Raw genomic sequence first — 19,403 nt, 5'->3', positions numbered from 1 at the left:
GTTCCTTCAGGTCAGTGGTGGGGGCTGTGGCCCCCTCCCCAGTCTCTCCATGGTCATGATCCTCCGCAACATGAAGGGGGACAAAAGTCCTACAGGGAAGGAAACTACAGCAGGGGGAGTGTTCATGCTGGATGGGGCTTTAAGCAGCCTGGTCTAGTGGAAGGCGACCCTGCCCAAGGCAGGCGAGTAGGAACTAGATGGTCTTTAAGGTCCTTTTCAACCCACAGGATTCTATGAGAAGGGTGCCGGCAAGGATGCAGCAGCGGCCCCATCCTGCACTCAAGGAGGGCTGGTGGCCCTTCATCATCCCTGTTCCTTGGACTTCCCCCAGCCACGGGTCCCCAGGAGAGGGGTGACAGCCACTTCGGCAGTGATGAAAGGCTGGCCCAGGGGAGGTTTGTGGCCGGGAGGCTGCTATAAGGGAGCCGGGAATCTTTGATGTGCAGAGCCCCGTCCCCGCTGATTGCATTAGCGAGTTTAGTGCCCGAGTAGGCTCCCAGCTCCGCTATCAGGAGCAGACGGGCCGCTAAACGGCCCAGCTCCCATTTTAGATGCAAATGACCCTGCAATTGTGTACTTGGGGGGCAGAAGAATCCCCTCGCATCACCGTCGGTGGAAGCAGACCTGGCTGGATACTAGAAGTTCCAGATGGCTGTAATGGTCCCACTGATGGCTCCGGTCCGGGGCTCCTTCCAGGAATCAGCCTCTTTACGGGAAGTGCAGATTCCCGGAGCAATCTCCCACCGCCAGCCGGGGCTGCATGCATGTCCCCCTGCCTGACACTAATGTCCCCAGGGCAGGCGGCCCGTGCTCCTGCCCCGGCTTTGAAGTGCATCAGATTGGGGTAGTGGGAAGGTACAGCCACCTGACCCACACCGGAGGGCTGGAGGAGGCGATTCCCCTTCCCAGGGCACAGACGGTGTGGGGGAGGTAACCAGGCATGGCCGGGTACCCCCAGTTCCCTGTGCCTGTTGTGTCCCCGTGTGCACCAAGTGAATTGGAACAGGCTTACTGAGGCAAAGCCGGGTTCGAGTAATTTTAGGGGCATCTTGGCTTCCTAAGTTCACCCAAGGGCTAAGAGTGAGGTTGGGCCACTAGGATGTGTCAGTCTTGGGTGGAGGGCGAGCTGCCCACCAACCCATGGATTCCATCCCCCAGCCCTGGGCTGAAGTTTGTGAGGGCAGGCTCCGGAAAGGGCTTGGTGTTGGGGAAAGCCTGGGATGCAGGGCTGGGCTCTCCCCACGTGATGATCCCTTGCCCACTGACCCAGGAACAGCCAAACAAACAGTCCTGTGGAGTCTCCAGCTCCATGGAGAGAGCTCAGCAGTGCCACTGAACCTCATTTCAGCCCCTTAGAAACTCCCTCTGCCCCCCAGCACACTCCCCTTCAGAGCAGAGGGGGGGATGCAGGGTCATGCATGGGGGGCAGCAGTGGGGCCAGGGTAGGCAGAGCAGCCTCCTCACCAGCACATGTGCCATTACTTCAGTCAGGACTCATTAATTTTACATGTCTGGGAGGGGAGATGGATTTAGGGTAATCATTCCTGGGAAAGCCCCCAGGCTCCCTACACCTCACAGTATGAAGGGTGTTGGCAGAGGCAGGAGGGACTGAATCAACGTGGTGTGGAACAGGGGACCTCAGTATCCTGCACAATGCCTCGTGGTCACTGCAATTTTCCAAAATAAGAAGACAGGCAGGCAGGTGCACAGGACACAACCTCCATGTCCGTTCCTGTAAAACCATATGGCTCTGCTTTGATCTAGGTGGAAAATTCCCTGTTTGGCTCTGAATCTGCAGCACTGGGGACTCCAACATTACTCTCAGTGAGGGATTAAAAGAGTGTTTTTTGGGAAAGATTTTTCCACTCTTGATTGGGGAGGTGACATCCGAACTTTATTTTCCTTTCCACGCTGGGACACGTGCCAGTGGGGCCAACTGGTCCCCGGGGGCCATGGGACACCACACTGAGCTGACACGTGGGAGGCAGTGGTGGAGCGGGACTGAGGCATGTCAGGGAAGATGGAGCCAGGGAAAATGGAGGCCACCAGAGGTTGGGTTTGGGCCCGAGGCTGTTTGCCCGTAGCCAGAACACGCGCTGAGGTCGGGCAGGGAGCCGGCTTGGCTGTGGATTTTAAAATAGAACTTTGTCTGCCAAGGACCCTCCTACTCTGCCACGGGCTGGGTGGATCCTTGCCCCACCGTGCACCTTGTGCTGCTGGCGAAGTGCTGCACGCCTGGCCGGCTCCTCTCCAGCGCTGCAGCTGCGGCGGGGCCGCGAGGCAGGGAGCGGTGTGCTGGCTGTGCCTGCCACACGCCTGGCCGTGGCCGTGCACCAGCTCAGCTCAGGGACAAGCAGCCTGTGGCCACCCCCAGGCACTGTCCAGCCAGGGGACACCTATTCCCGGTCATCCTCTGGGCAGGGTGTTGGGCTTCAGCTGGAGAGGAGCATCCCCATCTCCTGGTATTGTTCCCAGCAGATCAATGTTCCAGGGACCATTCATCTAAATGGTCTCTGTTTGGGACCACAATTTTGGGATGGCACTGCCTCTTCTGCCTACTTCCCATAAGACATGGGTTTAGGGTAGGAGCAAACAGGGTGTGCCATACCAGAGCCAGCCAGGGAGCAAGAAGAGTGCCGGGTCTGGAAAAGCTGAGGCTTTGCCTAGTCTCTGTCCCAGGACATTGGCCCACTATCCCACAAGTTACAGAAGCCAAATAGGTTCTGTCAGGAGCAAAATCTTATGAGGACCAACCCTCCAAGAAACCTGATGCCCTGCCAGCCATGTGGAAAGCTGGGGGATTGAAGGCTGTAATAAGGATCTTCCTTTGTCTTTTTGGATGTGGGTGCTGCTCTGGGGGGACACCAGCAGCCAGGCAGAGGCTCTGCTGGAGTTGGGGTGCTGTGGCCTTCACTTGACTGCCTGCAGCACTATGTGCACAGTCCTCTGTGGATGAGTTTGTGAACTTCCTGGAGATCATGCTCACACCATCATCAATCTTCAAACTTCATGGCTGCTCCAAGGCAACCCCTCTCTGTCCCCAAAAATGGCAGTTGCCCCAGGGAAGGGGAGGGTGGCATTCCAGCTCTGGGAATGCAGCAATCCTTCTTCACTGGTCTCCTGCCTGAAGTAACTTATCTCTATCCATCCTTGAATGAAGAGCACCCAGAGGTCCCTTCCATCCCCACTGTCCCCAATACACACAGGCACAGCCAGCACTGCCAGGGAAGGTGACGCAGCTGGTTCTCTCTGGGTGACTCATGCTGAAATACATGACGTCCACCATATTTCAGGGCTTTCAGCTCGGATGAGAAAAACATCAGGGCGTAAGAAAGTTTCTTTGCGAACTGCTTTTAAAACACTGGAGGGACTTCTCCTCCCACTTGCTCGGGCTCTATGTTTTTGGGGGAGAAAATCAGCCTTTTTAACAAACAAATATTTTAGATTGTTTATAACATGGAAAATAGATAATTAAGTAACATGTTTTGCCTTGATTTATAAAAAAACACAAACAAACCCCAAAAGACCATCTGGGTCCATCCCAAACAGCTCCTGGCTGCATACAGTGAGCAGCTAGTGCCTGGCCTTTCAGCTGGACGTGCTGACTCCACCATCTCCTCCCTTCACCTGGCCCCTTTGGCTGAGCTTTCATGTCGGGCCAGGGAGCCATGTGGCCACTGTGCCCGCTTGCTGCCTGCCTGCCCACAGGGCCATGCCGTGGCCATACCCAGCAGCACTGCCCATCCCAGCACAGCTCTCCCAGCAGTTCAGTGTGGTTTTGCTGCTGCGTTTGCTCGCAGGGTTATCTGCTCTGGAACTGGTGTTGGTTTTGGCACACAGCTCCGGGACCACACCTACTATTTAAATACCACAGCCAAGGGCTTGGAGGGGAAAAAAAAAAAGGGAAAGAAAGAAAACGAATATGAAATATTTGTTGCGGTTTGGAGATACACACACACATGTACACACAACACAAACACACCAGCCTGGCTCCGGATTGCTGGCAGTCGAGGAAGGAAGACTCTGGCTAAGATTGTCTTCAAAACCACCCTGGCGGCGGAGTCTGCTAAAGGGAAACCCTTTGGGCCAAAATTAGTGCCTGCCACATGCCAAGCTGGAGCGTGCACTGACCTGGGCTGGGGAAGTCGGGGCAGCCCCAGCGGCACAGCTGGGGCCAGGGAGCCACGCCAGCCCTTCCCAGGTACCTGCCCTCCTGCCAGGCTACAAAAAGCTGGGGAAAGGGTGCAAGAGATGGAAATCCCCAGGGAGGCAGTGCTTGTGGGGCTGGGAGGGTTTTTCCACCACAACATCATGGAATCTTGTCCTAGAAATGCCCATTGGGGTGACAGCACTTGTAGTGAGCCTGGGAGTGGACACAGGCAGCACTAACACTTGGTGCTGGCTTGGGATAAATGGGTGCCCAGTAGCTAAGGATGGGCTGGGGCTGGAAACAAGGAGGACAGATGTCCCATGGGAGCAGATGTCCTCACTGGGACAGGTCTAGCTGTACTCTTTCCCCATGTTGGACCTAGTGAGGCAGCTTCTGGCATGAAGCCACAGCAAGGTAGCCCAAGAGGCGCTGGGTGGCTGTGACACACCATGCCATGCTGTGCCACGTTGTGCCATGCAGTGAGGCCTGCCGAGGCGGCTGGGGCAGGTGGATTACTGCACCTTCCTTTCCCCAGGCCCCTTCGTGGAGAAGTTTTCCTGATGATCTCACTGGATGCACATTTCTAAATCGTTTGGTTGATTGTTTCATCATCGGAGGTCAATTAAAGAGAAGGCGAGTTCCTGTCACCCTGCTCCGAACCCCTTCACTGCCAGAGCCCCAGAACAAAGGGAGGAATTGGGCTTGGGCTCAGCAGCTTGGATTCCCATTTGATTATTTCCAACAAGGGAGTGAATCTATTTTGGAGACGGTATTCCCAGGGGATGAGCTCACCGGTGCAAAGCATGAGCAAGGCTGGGGATAAAAAAAATGTAATACAGCCTTTTGTAATGTGTTGGAAACCTATTTACTACCAGGAGGCTGGGTAATTAAACGCCACTTCCTGGAGCAGAATGAAGCACCCTGTGTAATGCCAGTGCAGAGGACTCTTCACACAGGGTCGCCACTGATCCTGCCAGACACCCCACAAGTGTCGCGGGTGGGAGGATGCACTTTTGTGGGCTGCTTCTGTAAAACCACTGCAGCAACCACATGTGGCTGGCTGTGATTGATGCCAGCATCCTGTGCCATAGTGGTGGCCTTGGTGCAGTGTCCCAGGGGCATGGGATGGTGGCAGGATGAATTTTCCATGCAATGCACTATGGTGTGTGATTTACAGTGGCGGTGTGGCTCTAGGCAGATAGCTGCATGGGAGGAATAACAAAATCAAATTACCTGGAAAACAGTTTCCACACAGAGTTCTCCAGCTCCCTGCTTGTTCTGCTGTCACCTGGGCTGTCCCTCACTGCCTCACACCGAGCTGTGTCCCCATGGGTGCCAGTGACTTATGGTGCAGACGGTTCACTCATCTCCATCCCAGAACTCCCACTGGAAAATTGTTCCCCCACTGGCTCAGCAGTGACTGAGTGCCCAGGTTCCAGGGCTAGCCAGGCTTTCTCCAGGCTGGGAAATAGTGTATATCTGAGTGGATCAGGTCTGACCAGTACTGGCCTTGGCATCCACATTTTCCTGCCTCCGTGCAAGGCAAGGAATGTTTTCCCAACTCACTGAGAATCCAGGTTCATTGCAGGTGAATACCTTAGAGTATAGCTGGGAGGAGGGATGGACACTGCTCGAAAAAGAGTGGCAGAGATGTTTACCTGGGTCATTTGGAACTTTCATAGACAAATTCCCTTTACATGATGTACAGCTGTTAATCTCCAGCATGTGAGAGAAGAGTTCTAACATGCACATCCCCTGGGCACTGCAGCCATATCATGATATCCTCTGCAAAACACCCTGTTCAACTTACTGTGGTACTCTGTGTTGTGACTTTTTTTTTTAAGACTAAACCAGAGATTTGGGAAGAATATATATCCTGTGTTCCTCCTCCTTGTTGCTTACAAGGAACCAGAAAACAGCAATTCCTCCTGTTACTGGAGCTGCTGGGGTGTCACAGCTCTTGTCCAGCACTTTTGTGAGTGGGAAAAGGGAACGGCTCCCATGGCTGTTGTCCAGTCCCCGCTGCTGTGGCTGGGGCCAGAGCTCTGGCCAGGGGGAAGGATGGGCCCCTGGGCTGGCACGTGAGCACACGTGTTTGCACGTGAGGCTGCTGCTGCGAGGGCTGTCCGGATGTCTCCAGTGCGTCGCACTGCTGATGGAGGCTGTGGTGTGTGCTACGGGTAGGGACGTCTCCTGGCACCATGCTGAGTGCGATGTCCCTTCCGAGTGGGACACCCCGTCCATTGCAGTGCTGGACCTTGTGGCTCTATGCAGAGCCTGGAGCTTTCAGCTTTCCTGTACCAGTGAAAGTTAAGAAGTGGAGGAAAAACGTTGCTGTATGTTATAGAGGAAGAGAGGTAAAAAGGGCAGGAAATTTGCACCATGTCCATTTCCCCTTGGCCCCCGGCCGCTGCTCATTCCGGATTCGGGATTTGCGTAGGCAGAGTTAAAAATAACAGGGGTATATAAAGAAGGACGGAGAAGGCTGCGCTGGCCCCGCAGCCACCAGGGCACAGTCAGGCAGCAGGCAGAGATCAAAGCAGGATGCGGTCCAGGCGATGCACTGGGGCTGGGAGTCTGTGTGGGGTCTGGGGGTGCCGCTGGGTTGCTTTGCCAGGGGGAGGGATGCCAAGATCTGCCAGCTTTGCAGCCTCCTGGCCAAGCAGCTGGGCAGCACACACGGAAGATGAGCCCATGTATATTCCCGCAGGCAAAGACATCACCCGTGGACCCTGTCCCTCTGTAGCCTTTACTCTGTGCAGACATTCACTGGGAGCAACCTGACCCATCTCCTCTGGCCAGAGAGCTGCGCAGGGAGGCTGGATACGGCTTCCAGCCAAAGTACCCTGTCCTGGGACTGAGCTCCCTGTTGGTGCTGCCGGGGTGCTGCCTGCCTCCCCAAGTCCCCTGGCAGCCCTGGTCCTTGGCCGTGCATGCCGGTGCTCCCCAGACCCCGGGGCAGGCAGGGCGGACACAGCAGCCTGCTCGGCCGGTGCAAACGAATCTGCCCTCTGTGCCCTGATAACATTGTGTTTGTTGCGGAGAGGGAAGAGCCTGCCAGCACACGATAAGAGCAGATGACTTTACTCTGGACCCGCTCCGGATTGAATTATACTTTAATTTCATTTTCAGTTCCTCTTTTTGGGAGGGGAAGGGGGCTTTGGGCATACAGGCAGGTCTGTGAGCTCCTGGACCCTTCTCTAGGCAGGCCAGTACCATGCAGAGGGGAACACAGAGAGTACAACCCAGCCAGATTCATTTTCTGGTCTCACGGAGAGCACTCCTGGACACTCCCTGGAGTGTCACAACTGTTTAGGGTGTTCTGCACTGTAGACCTCCCTGGCAACTCTCATAGGGTCCCCTGTGGAGTTTTTGGGACTTGGGTTTTGCCTCCCACTGAAGCAGAAGCTCTCTGGGCTGCGATGTGTAGGTAGTGTTGGAGAGGGGGCTCTGGAGATACTCTGAAGGAGAGTCCTTGGGTTCACTCCACTCTCCCAATTCCAGGTGACAGCACAGAAAGGGATGCAGTGCAGGTGTTTTTCAGTCCCCAGTGCTTTGTGGGGTAGGGGACCAGTCTGGGTCTCCTGGGAGCCCTGCTGAGCAACCTGGGCACAAATTCCACCTCTGGCAGTGCCACAGGGCATTGTCCCCCTGCCCATCACATACATGCTGTGTGGCACTGGGGAGGGTGCCATGGCACTGTGGAAGTGTTGGCAGGGCTGACAATGCTCTTGTTTTGACAGGGCCACCTCTGGCACACCATGCTGGGCAAGCCATGCTCCTCACTCCTCTGCTGCCAGATGTGCCAAAAGCAAGGATAACCATTAACCCTTTCCTCTTTAGCCATCACCTGGGTGAGTGGTCCTTCCCACCTTCTGTTTGCTTTCTTGCCTGGCTGCTGTTTGATCTCTTGGGATGCCAGCAACTTTACAGTCTGCTGTAGTGGTGCGGGAGATAACCCATGTTTCCTAAATGGGCTTCTGTCAACAGTGGGCTGTGCATGCACTGCCTGCTCCTCCTCGCCTCCCACTCACTTCAGAGGGGGCTTCTGTGGCTGAGGGGATGACAAGGCTGTGGCAGAGACCCCCTGTGCCCACCTCATGGCTCACAGCAGGAAAACCCTGCCTGTGATGCACTCCTGGCTCCCTGCACAGTCAGCGCTGGCAGTGCTTGTGTTGTTGCGGTGCCTGGCACGCTGCTGCTCTCAGCCGTGCTGGCCCTCCCACTAGAGCATCAGTAAAAAGAGTTTCCTGGGGAATATCCCACATTTGCAAAAAATATTGGCTGTAAAAAATAGCTGATCTGTTGGCGACGCTTCTCAAAATAAATCAGCAATGGTGCAGGTGCCAAAAGTGCCTGGAAAAGGGGAAAACCAAGAGGAATTAGTGTTTGTCTCCTATGGCGTCTTCTCTGACTTATCTGTAAAAGTTTGGGGCAGGAACTGCCTTGAAATTAATTATTATTTGGCCAAGAAACAAGTAATGGGATTAACTGGTGAGTTGAATAAACTACTCTGGGAGCAAACTAAAAGTAATTTCAAGTAATGCCCACATGCTTCTTTGCCACTTTGGAGGTGACTTTTTCTGAGGAAGGACTTTGGAGCCCGTGTGTTTTGATCCAATAGGTGACATTAATAAACCTGCTGCCTTGCTGGCAGACAAGCAGATGGGGCCCAGGCAGCAGCCCAACATGTGCTCTGGAAACCAGGGCAGGGATTCTTGGTAAAAGGGGGAAGATCTGAATTGTTGTTGTTCCACTGGATTACTGAAATAATTTATTGCAATGCTCCACCCTTATAATTAAAGCGTGGTGATGAGAGCAACTGGTAGAGTAGCTTTGGATTCAGAAGCGGCATGTGCGTGTGGTGTGTGTGCACACCTCACCTTTGGTGTTTATATTTGTTTTTTTTTAAATTGACTCCTTGCTTCTGAATAGAGCAGGCAGCAGCCTCAGTTCTTAGAAAGGTATCTGGAGATGGACAGCTCCAGAAAGCAGGGAGACAGGCTCCAAGAGATAAGGGCCATCGCTTCTTGAGGAATGCAACAGTAGCAAGGCCATTCCTGGTACTGGCTGGATGGGGGCCAGAGAGAGAAGATCTTGCTGTGAGCGGGACAGGGAGGCAGAGAGCCCCCGGGGACTCCTGCCCAGTGCCCTTTGTCTCTGTGCCTCATCCAACCAGCCAGAACAGGGTGGGTGACTTGAGCGTCTCCTGCAAGGTGGGACAACCTGCTGTCCCTGCGTCCCCTGCCATGGGAAGCCCTCGGGAGGACAGCGCTGTCCCAGGGGCTGCTCGGGGTGGGCAGGGTGGGACAGCCGGCCTATGCCCCCCTGTGCCAGGGCGATGAGAGACTGAGCCACAGCACTGATCCCTAGGGAGGGCAGACAAACGTGTTGTGGGGGCTGTGGGGCAAGATGAGACGATCCCGGCAGGGTGCCAGCCCCGACGAGCAGTTATCTCGGCTTGCACACGCACCCTGCACGCAGCCAGATGCGAGCTGGGACGTTCTGTGCCGCTGATTGCTTCACCGACAGCGGCGGCGCGGGAGGACGCGGCTTCCCGGCTGCGCTGACATGAAACGAGTGGCGTGGGGGTGTGGGGGCACCGGGGCTCGGCTGTCTGGTTCAGCTGCTTTGGTGGCACAAGCGCCCCATTTTGGGACTGCACCTTGGCTCGCTGACCCCTCGGTGGCCCCCGTGGTGAGTGTAGAGCCCGGGACACCGGCTGGAAGGCTTTTACCCTGTGTCAGACCTCTCGGCACTCTCTGCCTCCGCACACGGGTGCGTGTGACACAGCCATTGCCCCTGTCCCACTCGGGACAGGCTACCGGGGGACCTCCGGCTCTGCCACTACAGCCCCCACCCCGCTCGTGGTGTGGGCAAAGCTTAAGGGCGCCGCTGCCCCGTTCACGTCGCGGGCGGGATTCCGGCCTCCGCGATCCACATCAGCGCCCTTGTCTCTTCCCCCCCGCGGGACACTCTGGCAGAGCGGGGCAAAGCGGAGCGCGGGGACCCCGCCGCTGTGCCCCGGCCTGTCCCTCCCGTCCCGCGCGGGCTCCGGGCGCCGTCGGGGCAGCGGCAACGGCCCCCCCCGCCCGCCGGGGGCGTGTCCCGGCTCCGGCAGGGCCAATGGCGAGCGGCGGCGGTGAATATCAATGCGGGGCCGGGCCAATCGCGGCGCAGCCATGCTGTTAACAGCTTAGGGGCGCGGGGCGGCGCAGAGCAGCGCTGCTGCCGCGGGGAGCGGAGCGGTGCCGGCCCCGCGCTCCCCCACCCGCCCCGGCCCCGCTGCCCCGGCCCGGCTCGCCATGGCGGCGGCCGTGGACGAGAGCGCCCTGCCCTCCATCTCCACCTTTGCCAACTTGATGCCGCTAGAGGAGCGGCCCGCCGACATGCTCCACGTAAGCACCTGGCACCCGGGAGAGGGTGGCGAGGGGGAGACGGGGCAGAGCGTCCCGGGCTGGGGCTCAGCCCGGCTGGGGAGTAGGGGGCGGGCCGCCTGCCTGCCGTCGGAGGGCGCCCCGGGGGCGGCGCGGCGAAGCGGGAGTGGTGCCGACCCGTCGGACGGGTTGGGGGGGGCGCGGGCCGCGGTGTTGGGGCGGCGGGTGACGCCGCAACCGTCTCCCCGCCGATCCTGACGCTTCGTTTTCCCGCAGAGGATGCTACAGCAGGATGGCCCCGCTGCCGTCAAGCGGGAGGAGGACGACCTGGGCAAGTTCGTGGACTTGGATTTCATCCTGGCGCACACCAGCAGCGGCGGGCAGGGGCCGACCGGCCCCAACTACCCCCTGCCCGAAACCCCCGAGAGCTGTGGCACCACCTACGACAGCGACGGCTCCTACTCGACGCCGGGCAAGTTCCCGGCGCCTTACCCCGAGGGCCAAGGCCACAGCTACGTGGCTGAGCTGCTCACTCCGGACCTGCCCGGCCACTACGACCCGCAGCGGAGGGAGTACACGGAGCTGCGGGTGCCCGGCGGGCCCCACCACCACCCTCACCCCCATCACCACCCGCCCCTCCACCCGGCCCTAGCCCGCCCGCTGCCCCTGGACCCCGCGCAGTCCTTCGGGCCCCGCATCAAGAAGGAGCAGCCGGAGGAGCGCGCCTGCATGCTGGGGATGTCCGCCGCCGAGTACCTGGCACCGGGCGGCGGCGAGCACAAGCCGCGCGTGGCGCCGGGTCCCGGGCCGGGACCGGTGCCGGGGCCGCCGCTGCCCTACCCGGGCTTCCCCCACGGCCGCCTGGGGCCCCCCGAGGAGTCGCTGCCTGGCGCCGATCCCCACCTCTTGGCCGACTTGCCGCCCCACTACGCCGTGGCCCCGCACCGCTACGCGCCCCACTTCGCTCCCCAGCCGCCGCCGCAGTTTCATGGACATTTCAGTGTTTTCAGGGAGCCCCTGAAGGGGCCGGGTCCGGCAGGGCTGCCCGGGCTGCTGGTCACGCCACCCAACTCCCCGGTGCTGGATTATTTCCCGGCCGGGGCTCCCCCCGAGGACTGCAAGCCCAAGCGCGGCCGCCGCTCGTGGGCGCGCAAGCGAACGGCCACGCACAACTGTGAATACCCGGGCTGCGGCAAGACCTACACCAAGAGCTCGCATCTCAAGGCGCACATGCGGACCCACACGGGTAAGGGCTCGCCGGGGCGGGGACACGCACCGAGGGTCCCGGGTGGTGGTACCGCGGCACGTGGTGAGACCCGCGAGTGGTTCCTGGGCTGGGGAGGGGCGGCGGGGGAGGCGATACCGGGGGTGGGTGGAGGGGTGGTTGGTGTCGCGTGGAGAAGACTTTGCGGTGTGTCAGGGAGTGCAGGTGGATCCCCGTGTGGGGCTGTGTGAGGGCACACAGGGATAGCCCGCAGTCGGCATGGGGCTGTGTGCAGGCGCTCTACATTGTAGGGCAGGGGGCAGTGGGGATGGCTCCCGAAGTGCTCAGAAGGACCCCCGTGGTGGGGCTGGGACACGTAGGGACCAGAGCATGTGGCGAGACCACTCTTGTGGCGCCTCCAGTTGCTGCTTTGGGGCTCAGGGGTGCCTGAGGTGGTAGGACTTGGAGCGATAGAGAAGCCCTCCGCTTGGGCTAGGGACAAACAGAACAGGGAGACAGACTGGGGGGACAGACTATGATGAGACCCTCTGGCCGAACTGGGACAGGGCACACGGTGCCACCCCACAGCGGGGGCACTCACTGCTTAAAGTAAAGCAGGGAAACATAGGAGAGGTGCTGTGATGGGGCAGGGGTGCCCCATTTGCGGTTGGGAAAGGGCAGAAAATTGGGGGGCAGAATGGGAAAGTTGGGCGGGCAGAGGTGCGCAGTGGGGCTCCTGTCTCCTCAGGCTGGGGATCAGGAAACCCTCTTGAATAGAGGGTGCTGGGTAGGGTAGCACAGAGCTGAAGGCATAAGGGAGGGTGGGAACGTACAAGCCCACTGACACCCCCTCTCCTCTGCAGGCGAGAAGCCCTACCACTGCACCTGGGAAGGATGTGGCTGGAAATTTGCCCGCTCCGATGAGCTGACCCGCCACTACCGCAAGCACACAGGGCACCGGCCGTTCCAGTGCCACCTCTGCGAGCGGGCTTTCTCCCGCTCCGACCACCTCGCTCTCCACATGAAGCGGCACATGTGAGCGGTGGCTGCGGCCGGACTCGATGTCCCCAGAGCCAGCTCACGGTGTAAATAGCGTCGGGCAAGGGATGGCGATGGGGAGCAGCCTGGCCACCCAGCCCTCTCCGCTTGTAGTTAACTAGTTTTCTCCTCCTGCCCCAGTGAGAGCTGGCCCACCCAAGTGGTGGGGAAAGGCTGCTTTGGGGATGTATGTGGGGAGCAAAACTACAAGAAACACCTGCCCAGGCATCACTACTCAGCTCCCCATGCCTGGAGGGTTCCCCCCAGCCAGATACCTGGTGAGTGGGGGGCTGGTGCATAAGGGATCTGTCCCCAGAACTCCTGGCTTGTATTTGGCATCAGCTTAACCTTCTCCCCCCAGATTCCGGCACCCCCCTGGCTCTAGGGGCTGTGATGGCTGACTCTGGCTGTGTTTTGGCTGGACAGCCATGCCAGTTAGGCACATTGGTTGTGGTGCTGGGAAATGGGTTGCTGGGTGTTTCGGTTGTGATCGTCAGAACAAACCTCCTGACCCAAAGCCCAGAGTGGATGGGGTTGAGGGTGGGATTTGACTGGCTTATGGCTATAAAGATTTGCAGGTGTTGGCAGCACAGTGTCACCTTGCACAGAGGGCAGGGATGATCTTGTCACCAGCCTGGGATCCCACTGGGCAGTCCAGCCCTGGCCATTCCCAGTTTTCCACTCAAGAGTCTAAAATGTCTCTCCTGGCTCTTGTCTGCTTTATTTTGTCTTGTTCTTCCCCTCAGGATGACACCAGGTACTGCTGCAGCTGCCTTCCCCATGCTGCTTTTTTAAATTTAGTATATAAAGGACAGTGAGTCCAGCTATGAATGCCCAGGTCTCTGCTATACTTGAAACTTTTGTAGGGGGGGGAAACAAAAAAGAAAGCTCAAAAGAAAATGAGTCTTTTTATGTGCAGCTTCTGCAAAGCAAGTTGTAAATTAAACAAAGCAATAATATATAATGTTTCTGGGTTTTTTTAATGTATTTTTTTCTTCCAGCTGGGAACACAGATGAGTCTCAGCTTTGGGAAGTGCACTGTTCCCGTCTGTGTATATTGTTAATTAACATTTCTCTGCTTGGGCACGTTAGGTCTCTTGCACTCTGAAATGTTACTTTTCTTTATATGCAAACTGTTGAAATATTGTGATCTGCTGTATAATAAATAAACAAGATGTAAACATGAAAGAGCCAGGAGAGTTTACTTTAAAGGTTTCTTCTAAGAGGAGAGGGTGAGGCTGAGCTTGTTTGTCAGTAAATATTTACATCGATGTTCATTTCTGCTTAAGTTAGCTGCGGAGGATCGATGGGGAACGCCCAAGCCTCGGCATCTGAGTAGCATCTCCTGTGCAACAGCTCTTGAGTCACCCCACTTCCCTGTGCCTCAGTTTCCCTAATCTGCAGATGGGGCAATTGCAGCACTGGGATGGTGTGACTGGTCCTGCGGTGAGTCATCTCCAAGGGGAATGGCAGCCGAAACTCAACTGAGAGCCTTGTTGGTCCTGAATTCTTCCTGAGCAGTCCTGTCCTGCTGTGCCTCACAGTGGGAGCTCTGCAGTACTGGCCTTCTGGTCACAACCAGGAGGGAGGTTGGTGTCAGCTGCCTGGTCCTGGGTGCTGTCTCTGCTGTCCTCCCGGGGATGGCCCAGCAGTTTGGCAGGGTTCAGGTGCTGAGGTTTCCCTGCGTTAATAGGTGGTGACTCAGCAGAAGTATGCTGGCAGGTCCCGAGCTCAGCAAGCAGGTCTGGCTCCATCCCTCCCTCCCTCCCACAGCTGATTACCTGTGATGCACGAATCCCTCTGAAGGCAGGAACTTGTCCAGACCTGAAACCAATGCTGGCAGTGCAGGGAGCACACATGCTGTATGATGCCCTGGCCCAGGGTGGTGGTGGCAGTGGTTCCCTCCTCCTGTGCTCACCACTGCAACCCCCAGTGGCTGGCCAGGGCTGCAGGGCGCCCTGGGGCTGCTTGCCCTGTCAGTGGAAGTGAGATGTAGCTGAGCTGATCCCACTCTTTCCTGCTCAGATGGGAATGGCAGAATAGGTCTGATGTTCCCCTGACAAGTGGCTAATATTTTGGTGTTGGGCTCTTCATTCTGGGGCCAGCACCCAGCCTTGTGGTCTGCCCTTGAGCAGGTACAAAAGCATGGGTGATTCCATGCAGCATGGCAGAAGCTTGGGACATCATGTTTTACCTGTAGGCTTGAGATCAGGACCATGGTGCTGCATCCACAGGTGTCACAGATCCATCAGGCTCAATCACTTGTCCTTTCCACTGCTGCCTCCACCCTCTGCTTGTCCCACTTTCTGAGAGGTGCCTGTGCAGGGGTGACTGCTGGAATACATGTGGCCTGTGATGAGGTACTGGGGATATCTTGTTCCTTGGACCACCAGAACCCAACGACACGTCTACAGTTCCAGGGGGTAGCTGGGGCAAAACTTCTGTCTCTTCCCTGGAGACTTGTTCAAAAAGTCACATGGAGGGAGAGGGAAAGGTGTGGGCTGTTTGAATTAGCGATGAGTCAGGCTGGCAAAGCCAGATGGGGAGAGTGCGTGCCTGCGTGTTTGTGTGCGTATAAGTAATCTCTGGCTTTGTGTTTTTATTATGATTATTATTTTTATTTCCAGGGGAACGATGAATTTCTCCAACCATCCCGTCCCACTGGAAAGGCTGGCTCTGCTGTCCTGTCCTCCCCTAAGCATCCTGGGAGCTGGAGTGACGGTTCACGGCTGTTTTGAGGTTCAGCTCTGAGATCAGAGCACAAACCAGTTCTTTCTCTCGACTTTCATCATTGCTGTGCCAGGGCAGGAGTGAGGTCCGGCTCTGCTGCCACTACCTTACATGGAGACAAGAGCAGGGGAAGGTGCTTTGGCTCCTCCAAACAGCTGCTCTGAATTTGCTCCGCTGTGCCTGGGGCAAGGTACTCCTTCAGGCACACAATGGGGCATGGCAGTCAAATGGACCAGCATGGCTGGGGAGGAGTGGCTGTAGTGGAAAAGACAATTACACTTAATTTGTTGTTAATAAAAAACACCCTCTTCCACTTGCCTGGGCCAAGACACACTCTCCAATGGAGGAGAGAGGCCAGTGCTCTCCCCAGCAAAACCTGCCCTGCAAAGTGATGAGGGCAGCAAGAAAACACCTTTGGCAGCACTAAGGGAGGCACGGCTGGGGTGCAGTCCCTGTGGTACGTGCACGTGCAGTCAGCTGGAGAACCCTGAGCTAGGCCATGTCTCCCTCCCTTCCTCTTCCACCTTGGTCACTTCCTGTCAAAAGGGACCCTGGGAACTGTGCAGAGGTCCCTGAATACTCTTAAGCCCCATGGTTTTGGGGTACAGCTGACTTGGTCCAATGAGGAGGCAAGAGGGTAAAGGAAGGAGTAAGGTATGGAGAAACAGCTCCCAGCAGAAGTGTGAGTCATGGCCGCAGTATGGCCTGGCACCATGAGGTCACCTGCCGGTTGGGGTGGGACCCTGGGGTCTTCAAAGCTGAAGGGGAGTGAAAGAGAAGCTTGAATGGGGTTCTGTTTTCTGGGGATGACCCAGCTCATTGGGATCCCTCATGTGACAGCCAACAGGTCCCACAGCTGGTCTGGGATTGTTGATCTGTAAGGAGAAGGAGTGTTGCCGATCTGAAGGTTCCTTAGCCAGGGCTTGATTTTGGGGATGCTGTGGTCCATGGGGACAGCATGGAGCTGGGGAGGGATCAAGAGTGCTGCGGGTGGGATGCAGCCTGAGTGCTCCAGGGTGGGAGGGTAGTTTGGGGGTGCTTGGACAGGCTGACACAGACCATTCCTCACCATGAGGTCGGAGCTTGGGTCCCCAGGACCAAGGTGTCCCTGCTGAAGTGTGCTCCCAGGGCTCGAGTCTCCCATTGGAGGAGCAGTGGGAAGTGCCCCATCCCTGCCATGGGGGGAAGGTCGAGCAACCAGTCCCCGTGTCCATGCTGCTTAGGGTGGGCCAGGTACCACGATAACGGGGCTGTGGCTGTCACCGCACCCTTAGGAAACATTTGGCTTCAGGCACCTGAACCCACGGGGAAGCGATAACTCCCGGCTCACTTGCCCTGCCTGGACCCACACCTGGCGCTGTTGTGCCTTAGTCACACACCTGAGTTTTTCCACTGCCGGGCCCCAGATAACCTTCTCCTGCCCCACTGGCCACAGTGTTTGCACTTGTCCTCCTCCGCTGGTGCCAGGCTGGGAGACACACACACCCTGAGCCCTGGTCTGAAGGCACGCACACCTCTGGCCTGGGGTCACCTTTGGTCATGCTTGGTAAAGGGCGTGAGGTGCATCCTTCCCCAGCATCCCGAGGTGGGTGAGGAGCTGGCCTGGAGGGAGCCTTTCTGCCAGGGCTAAATCTAGGGGCACATCTCTCCCCCGGTTGCTTGGTGGCACATTGCCCAGGCTTGGTACCCTGGACCTCGCTGTTGTCCAGCTCAGCTGGAGGTGGGTGATGGTATCGCAGTGACAGGACAATGATACCAGAGTTCCAGGGCACAGAAGCAGTGGGCTCCTCGTCACTGCTGGCTTTCTCTGACTACCTGCATTCCCTCGATTCTCCCTGTGCCTTGGCGAGGCAGGACCTTGGTGGTCAGATCTGGGCACTCTCCCAGTGGACTCTGATGGACCAGGTACGTGACTCAGGTTTCCAGCCTTTCCCTTTGCTTCAGTGCAAGCTTTGGGATACAATGGCCAGAAACAATAACTCCAGGCCCCCTTGAAGCAGTGCTAATTTCTCTGCTGATGAGCCCATTAGCAGAAGCACCCAGCTAATGTGTTTCACGTGTAGGTCCATACAGGTCTTCGTGGGACACAGCTCCTGAGGCTTACAGAGGTGTGGGGGAGGCAAGATGTCAATAGCATTCTCCAGCTACCCATAATCTCCACCATTCAGGAGATCAAAAAGCCTCTACCCTGGGGAGATGAGCTCAGAACGTGCTGCGGGCTGTTGAAAAGGAAATGGTTGGTCACCCTGCACATGGGCATAGATTGAGTCCTATTGGGATAGGGTTTGAGCAGGTCAGGCCGGCAACTGGGAGATATAATCAAAAAACGCACTAAATGGCCCATCTGTTTCTGGGTTTTATTTTTGGAGCTGCTTTTTGTTTCCTTTAAGTGCTGTTTAACAGGATGAACAGAGTGTGAACAACCCGCCATGAATGGCAGAAAGAGAGGCCTCCTTTTTTGGTCTTACAAAGTTCTCTCATGGAGCCGCAGTGCCAGGTTTGCCGGGCAGGCAGAGACTGTAAAGTTGGGAAAGCCTTGTCTCCTCCTGCAAGCCCACCTTTGGGGAGTGTGGACCCCATTTCCAGGGCAGCTGTGGCAAGAGAGCAAGGAAATGTGCTAGAAATTATGAGCAATGTCCACACACACTGACGGAGGGAGGACTTGGGTGGATGAGGCAGAGCTGAGAGCAAACAGGCAGGACAGGCAAAACCTCAGGATCAGCTCTGTCGTTGTGGAAGGGCCAAGATGCTAAAAGCCAACCCTGGCAGTGTGGAAAGGGGTAGGAAAGGGATTAAATGATTTCTGGGGGCAACAGCTGGTACTGTGGGGGTGTCACTAGTTCCCATTGTGGTACACTGGCATTGTTTAGGCCCTGATATAGAGGTGATGTGCCAGTCCTTGTGGAAAGGGTTCACCAGCAGGATGGGAATGGTGGTAATTTCAGCACAGCCTGGCTGAGGTTGAGGGATTCCATGCGAGAGCAAGTGGGGCTCAGCTCATCCCAGGGCTGCACAGAAGAGATTCCCCTCAGAGGCACACACCCTCTCCTGTCCTCGGTGCCCGGCAGGTCCCAGTGTATCTCCCTGGGCAGAAACCACCTGCTTCAGGCAAACCTCTGCCAGGCAGCCTTGCCTTGCCTTGATCTGGCAGGAAGGTGATTTCTCGAAGTCCCTCCTGGCCCCACAACACTGTTTTTGCCCCTTTCCTTGTTCCCCCATCTCTTCCCACAGAGAAGAGGGAACAGGACAGTCTTACTAATAAAACTTTCACTCAGGACTGCCTCATGTGAAGGCTGGCGCACAGAACAGAGGGCGAGGAGGTCGGGCTGTGGCACACGGGCCGGGCCAAGCAGAGCAGCCCGAGTGTGGCCGACACCCGGCACGGCCGGCAGGAGAGCGGGACAGGGCAGAGCCGCCAGCGAGCGCCTCGGGAAAGGAAACGGGAAAATTCCTGATGAGCTCTGCGGGAAATTAGGGTCAGCCCCGAGAGCCCCGGGGGAGCAGTGACCCATGACAGAGTCCTGAGGGAAGGGGCTCGCGGTAACGGAGCCACGGCGGGCGAGACGAGCGGACTCGGGGCTGACCCCGCGGGCCGGGCTCGGAAGCGCGGCCGTGCTGCCACCTCCTGGCGCGGCAGCGAACTGCGCCTGCAGCAGGCTGTGCGCCCCGAGCGGGGCGGGGGCTGCCAGGACCCGGCCGAGCCCGGGCGTTCTCTCAGAGGCGCAGGGAAAGCGGCGCTGGCGGCCTCGGGCCGGGCGGCAACGACCTGCCAGGAGCGGGATTCGAACCCGCGATCCTCCGCCCTCACCCCCGCGCGGTGCGTCCCCCAAAGCGCTCCGGGCACTTCCGGGCGCGTCTTGGCGGGAGCGGAAGCGGCGCTGCCCGGGCCGCCGTATGTGCCGCA

General features: G+C 57.6%; 1 protein-coding gene across 12 annotated transcripts; it reads left to right on the top strand.

The window, feature by feature from the left end:
- The first annotated feature begins 6,275 nt into the window (after window positions 1-6,275).
- KLF17 (KLF transcription factor 17) lies at window positions 6,276-15,817 on the top strand. 12 transcript variants are annotated; one of them, XR_014590691.1, is made up of 5 exons: window positions 9,557-9,928; window positions 10,804-11,836; window positions 12,595-13,047; window positions 14,158-14,358; window positions 15,397-15,817. XR_014590691.1 is itself a non-coding variant. In XM_083867367.1 (3 exons), the coding sequence occupies exons 2-3, from the start codon at window positions 10,807-10,809 to the stop codon at window positions 12,768-12,770; spliced, it is 1,206 nt and encodes a 401-aa protein (XP_083723493.1). In that variant the 5' UTR covers window positions 6,276-6,330; window positions 10,804-10,806; the 3' UTR covers window positions 12,771-13,957. The 12 variants fall into 12 exon arrangements, 8 of the variants coding, with proteins under 8 accessions (XP_083723493.1, XP_083723497.1, XP_083723495.1 ...); XR_014590692.1 differs by having other exon boundaries at window positions 14,059-14,358; XR_014590693.1 differs by lacking the exon at window positions 15,397-15,817 and adding an exon at window positions 15,004-15,381 and having other exon boundaries at window positions 14,059-14,358.
- The last annotated feature ends 3,586 nt before the right edge of the window (window positions 15,818-19,403 follow it).

This window comes from Zosterops lateralis (assembly GCF_965231275.1).
Source record: "Zosterops lateralis genome assembly, chromosome: 9".
Lineage (NCBI taxonomy): Eukaryota > Metazoa > Chordata > Aves > Passeriformes > Zosteropidae > Zosterops > Zosterops lateralis.
This window is presented reverse-complemented; position numbering and strand designations above follow the sequence as displayed.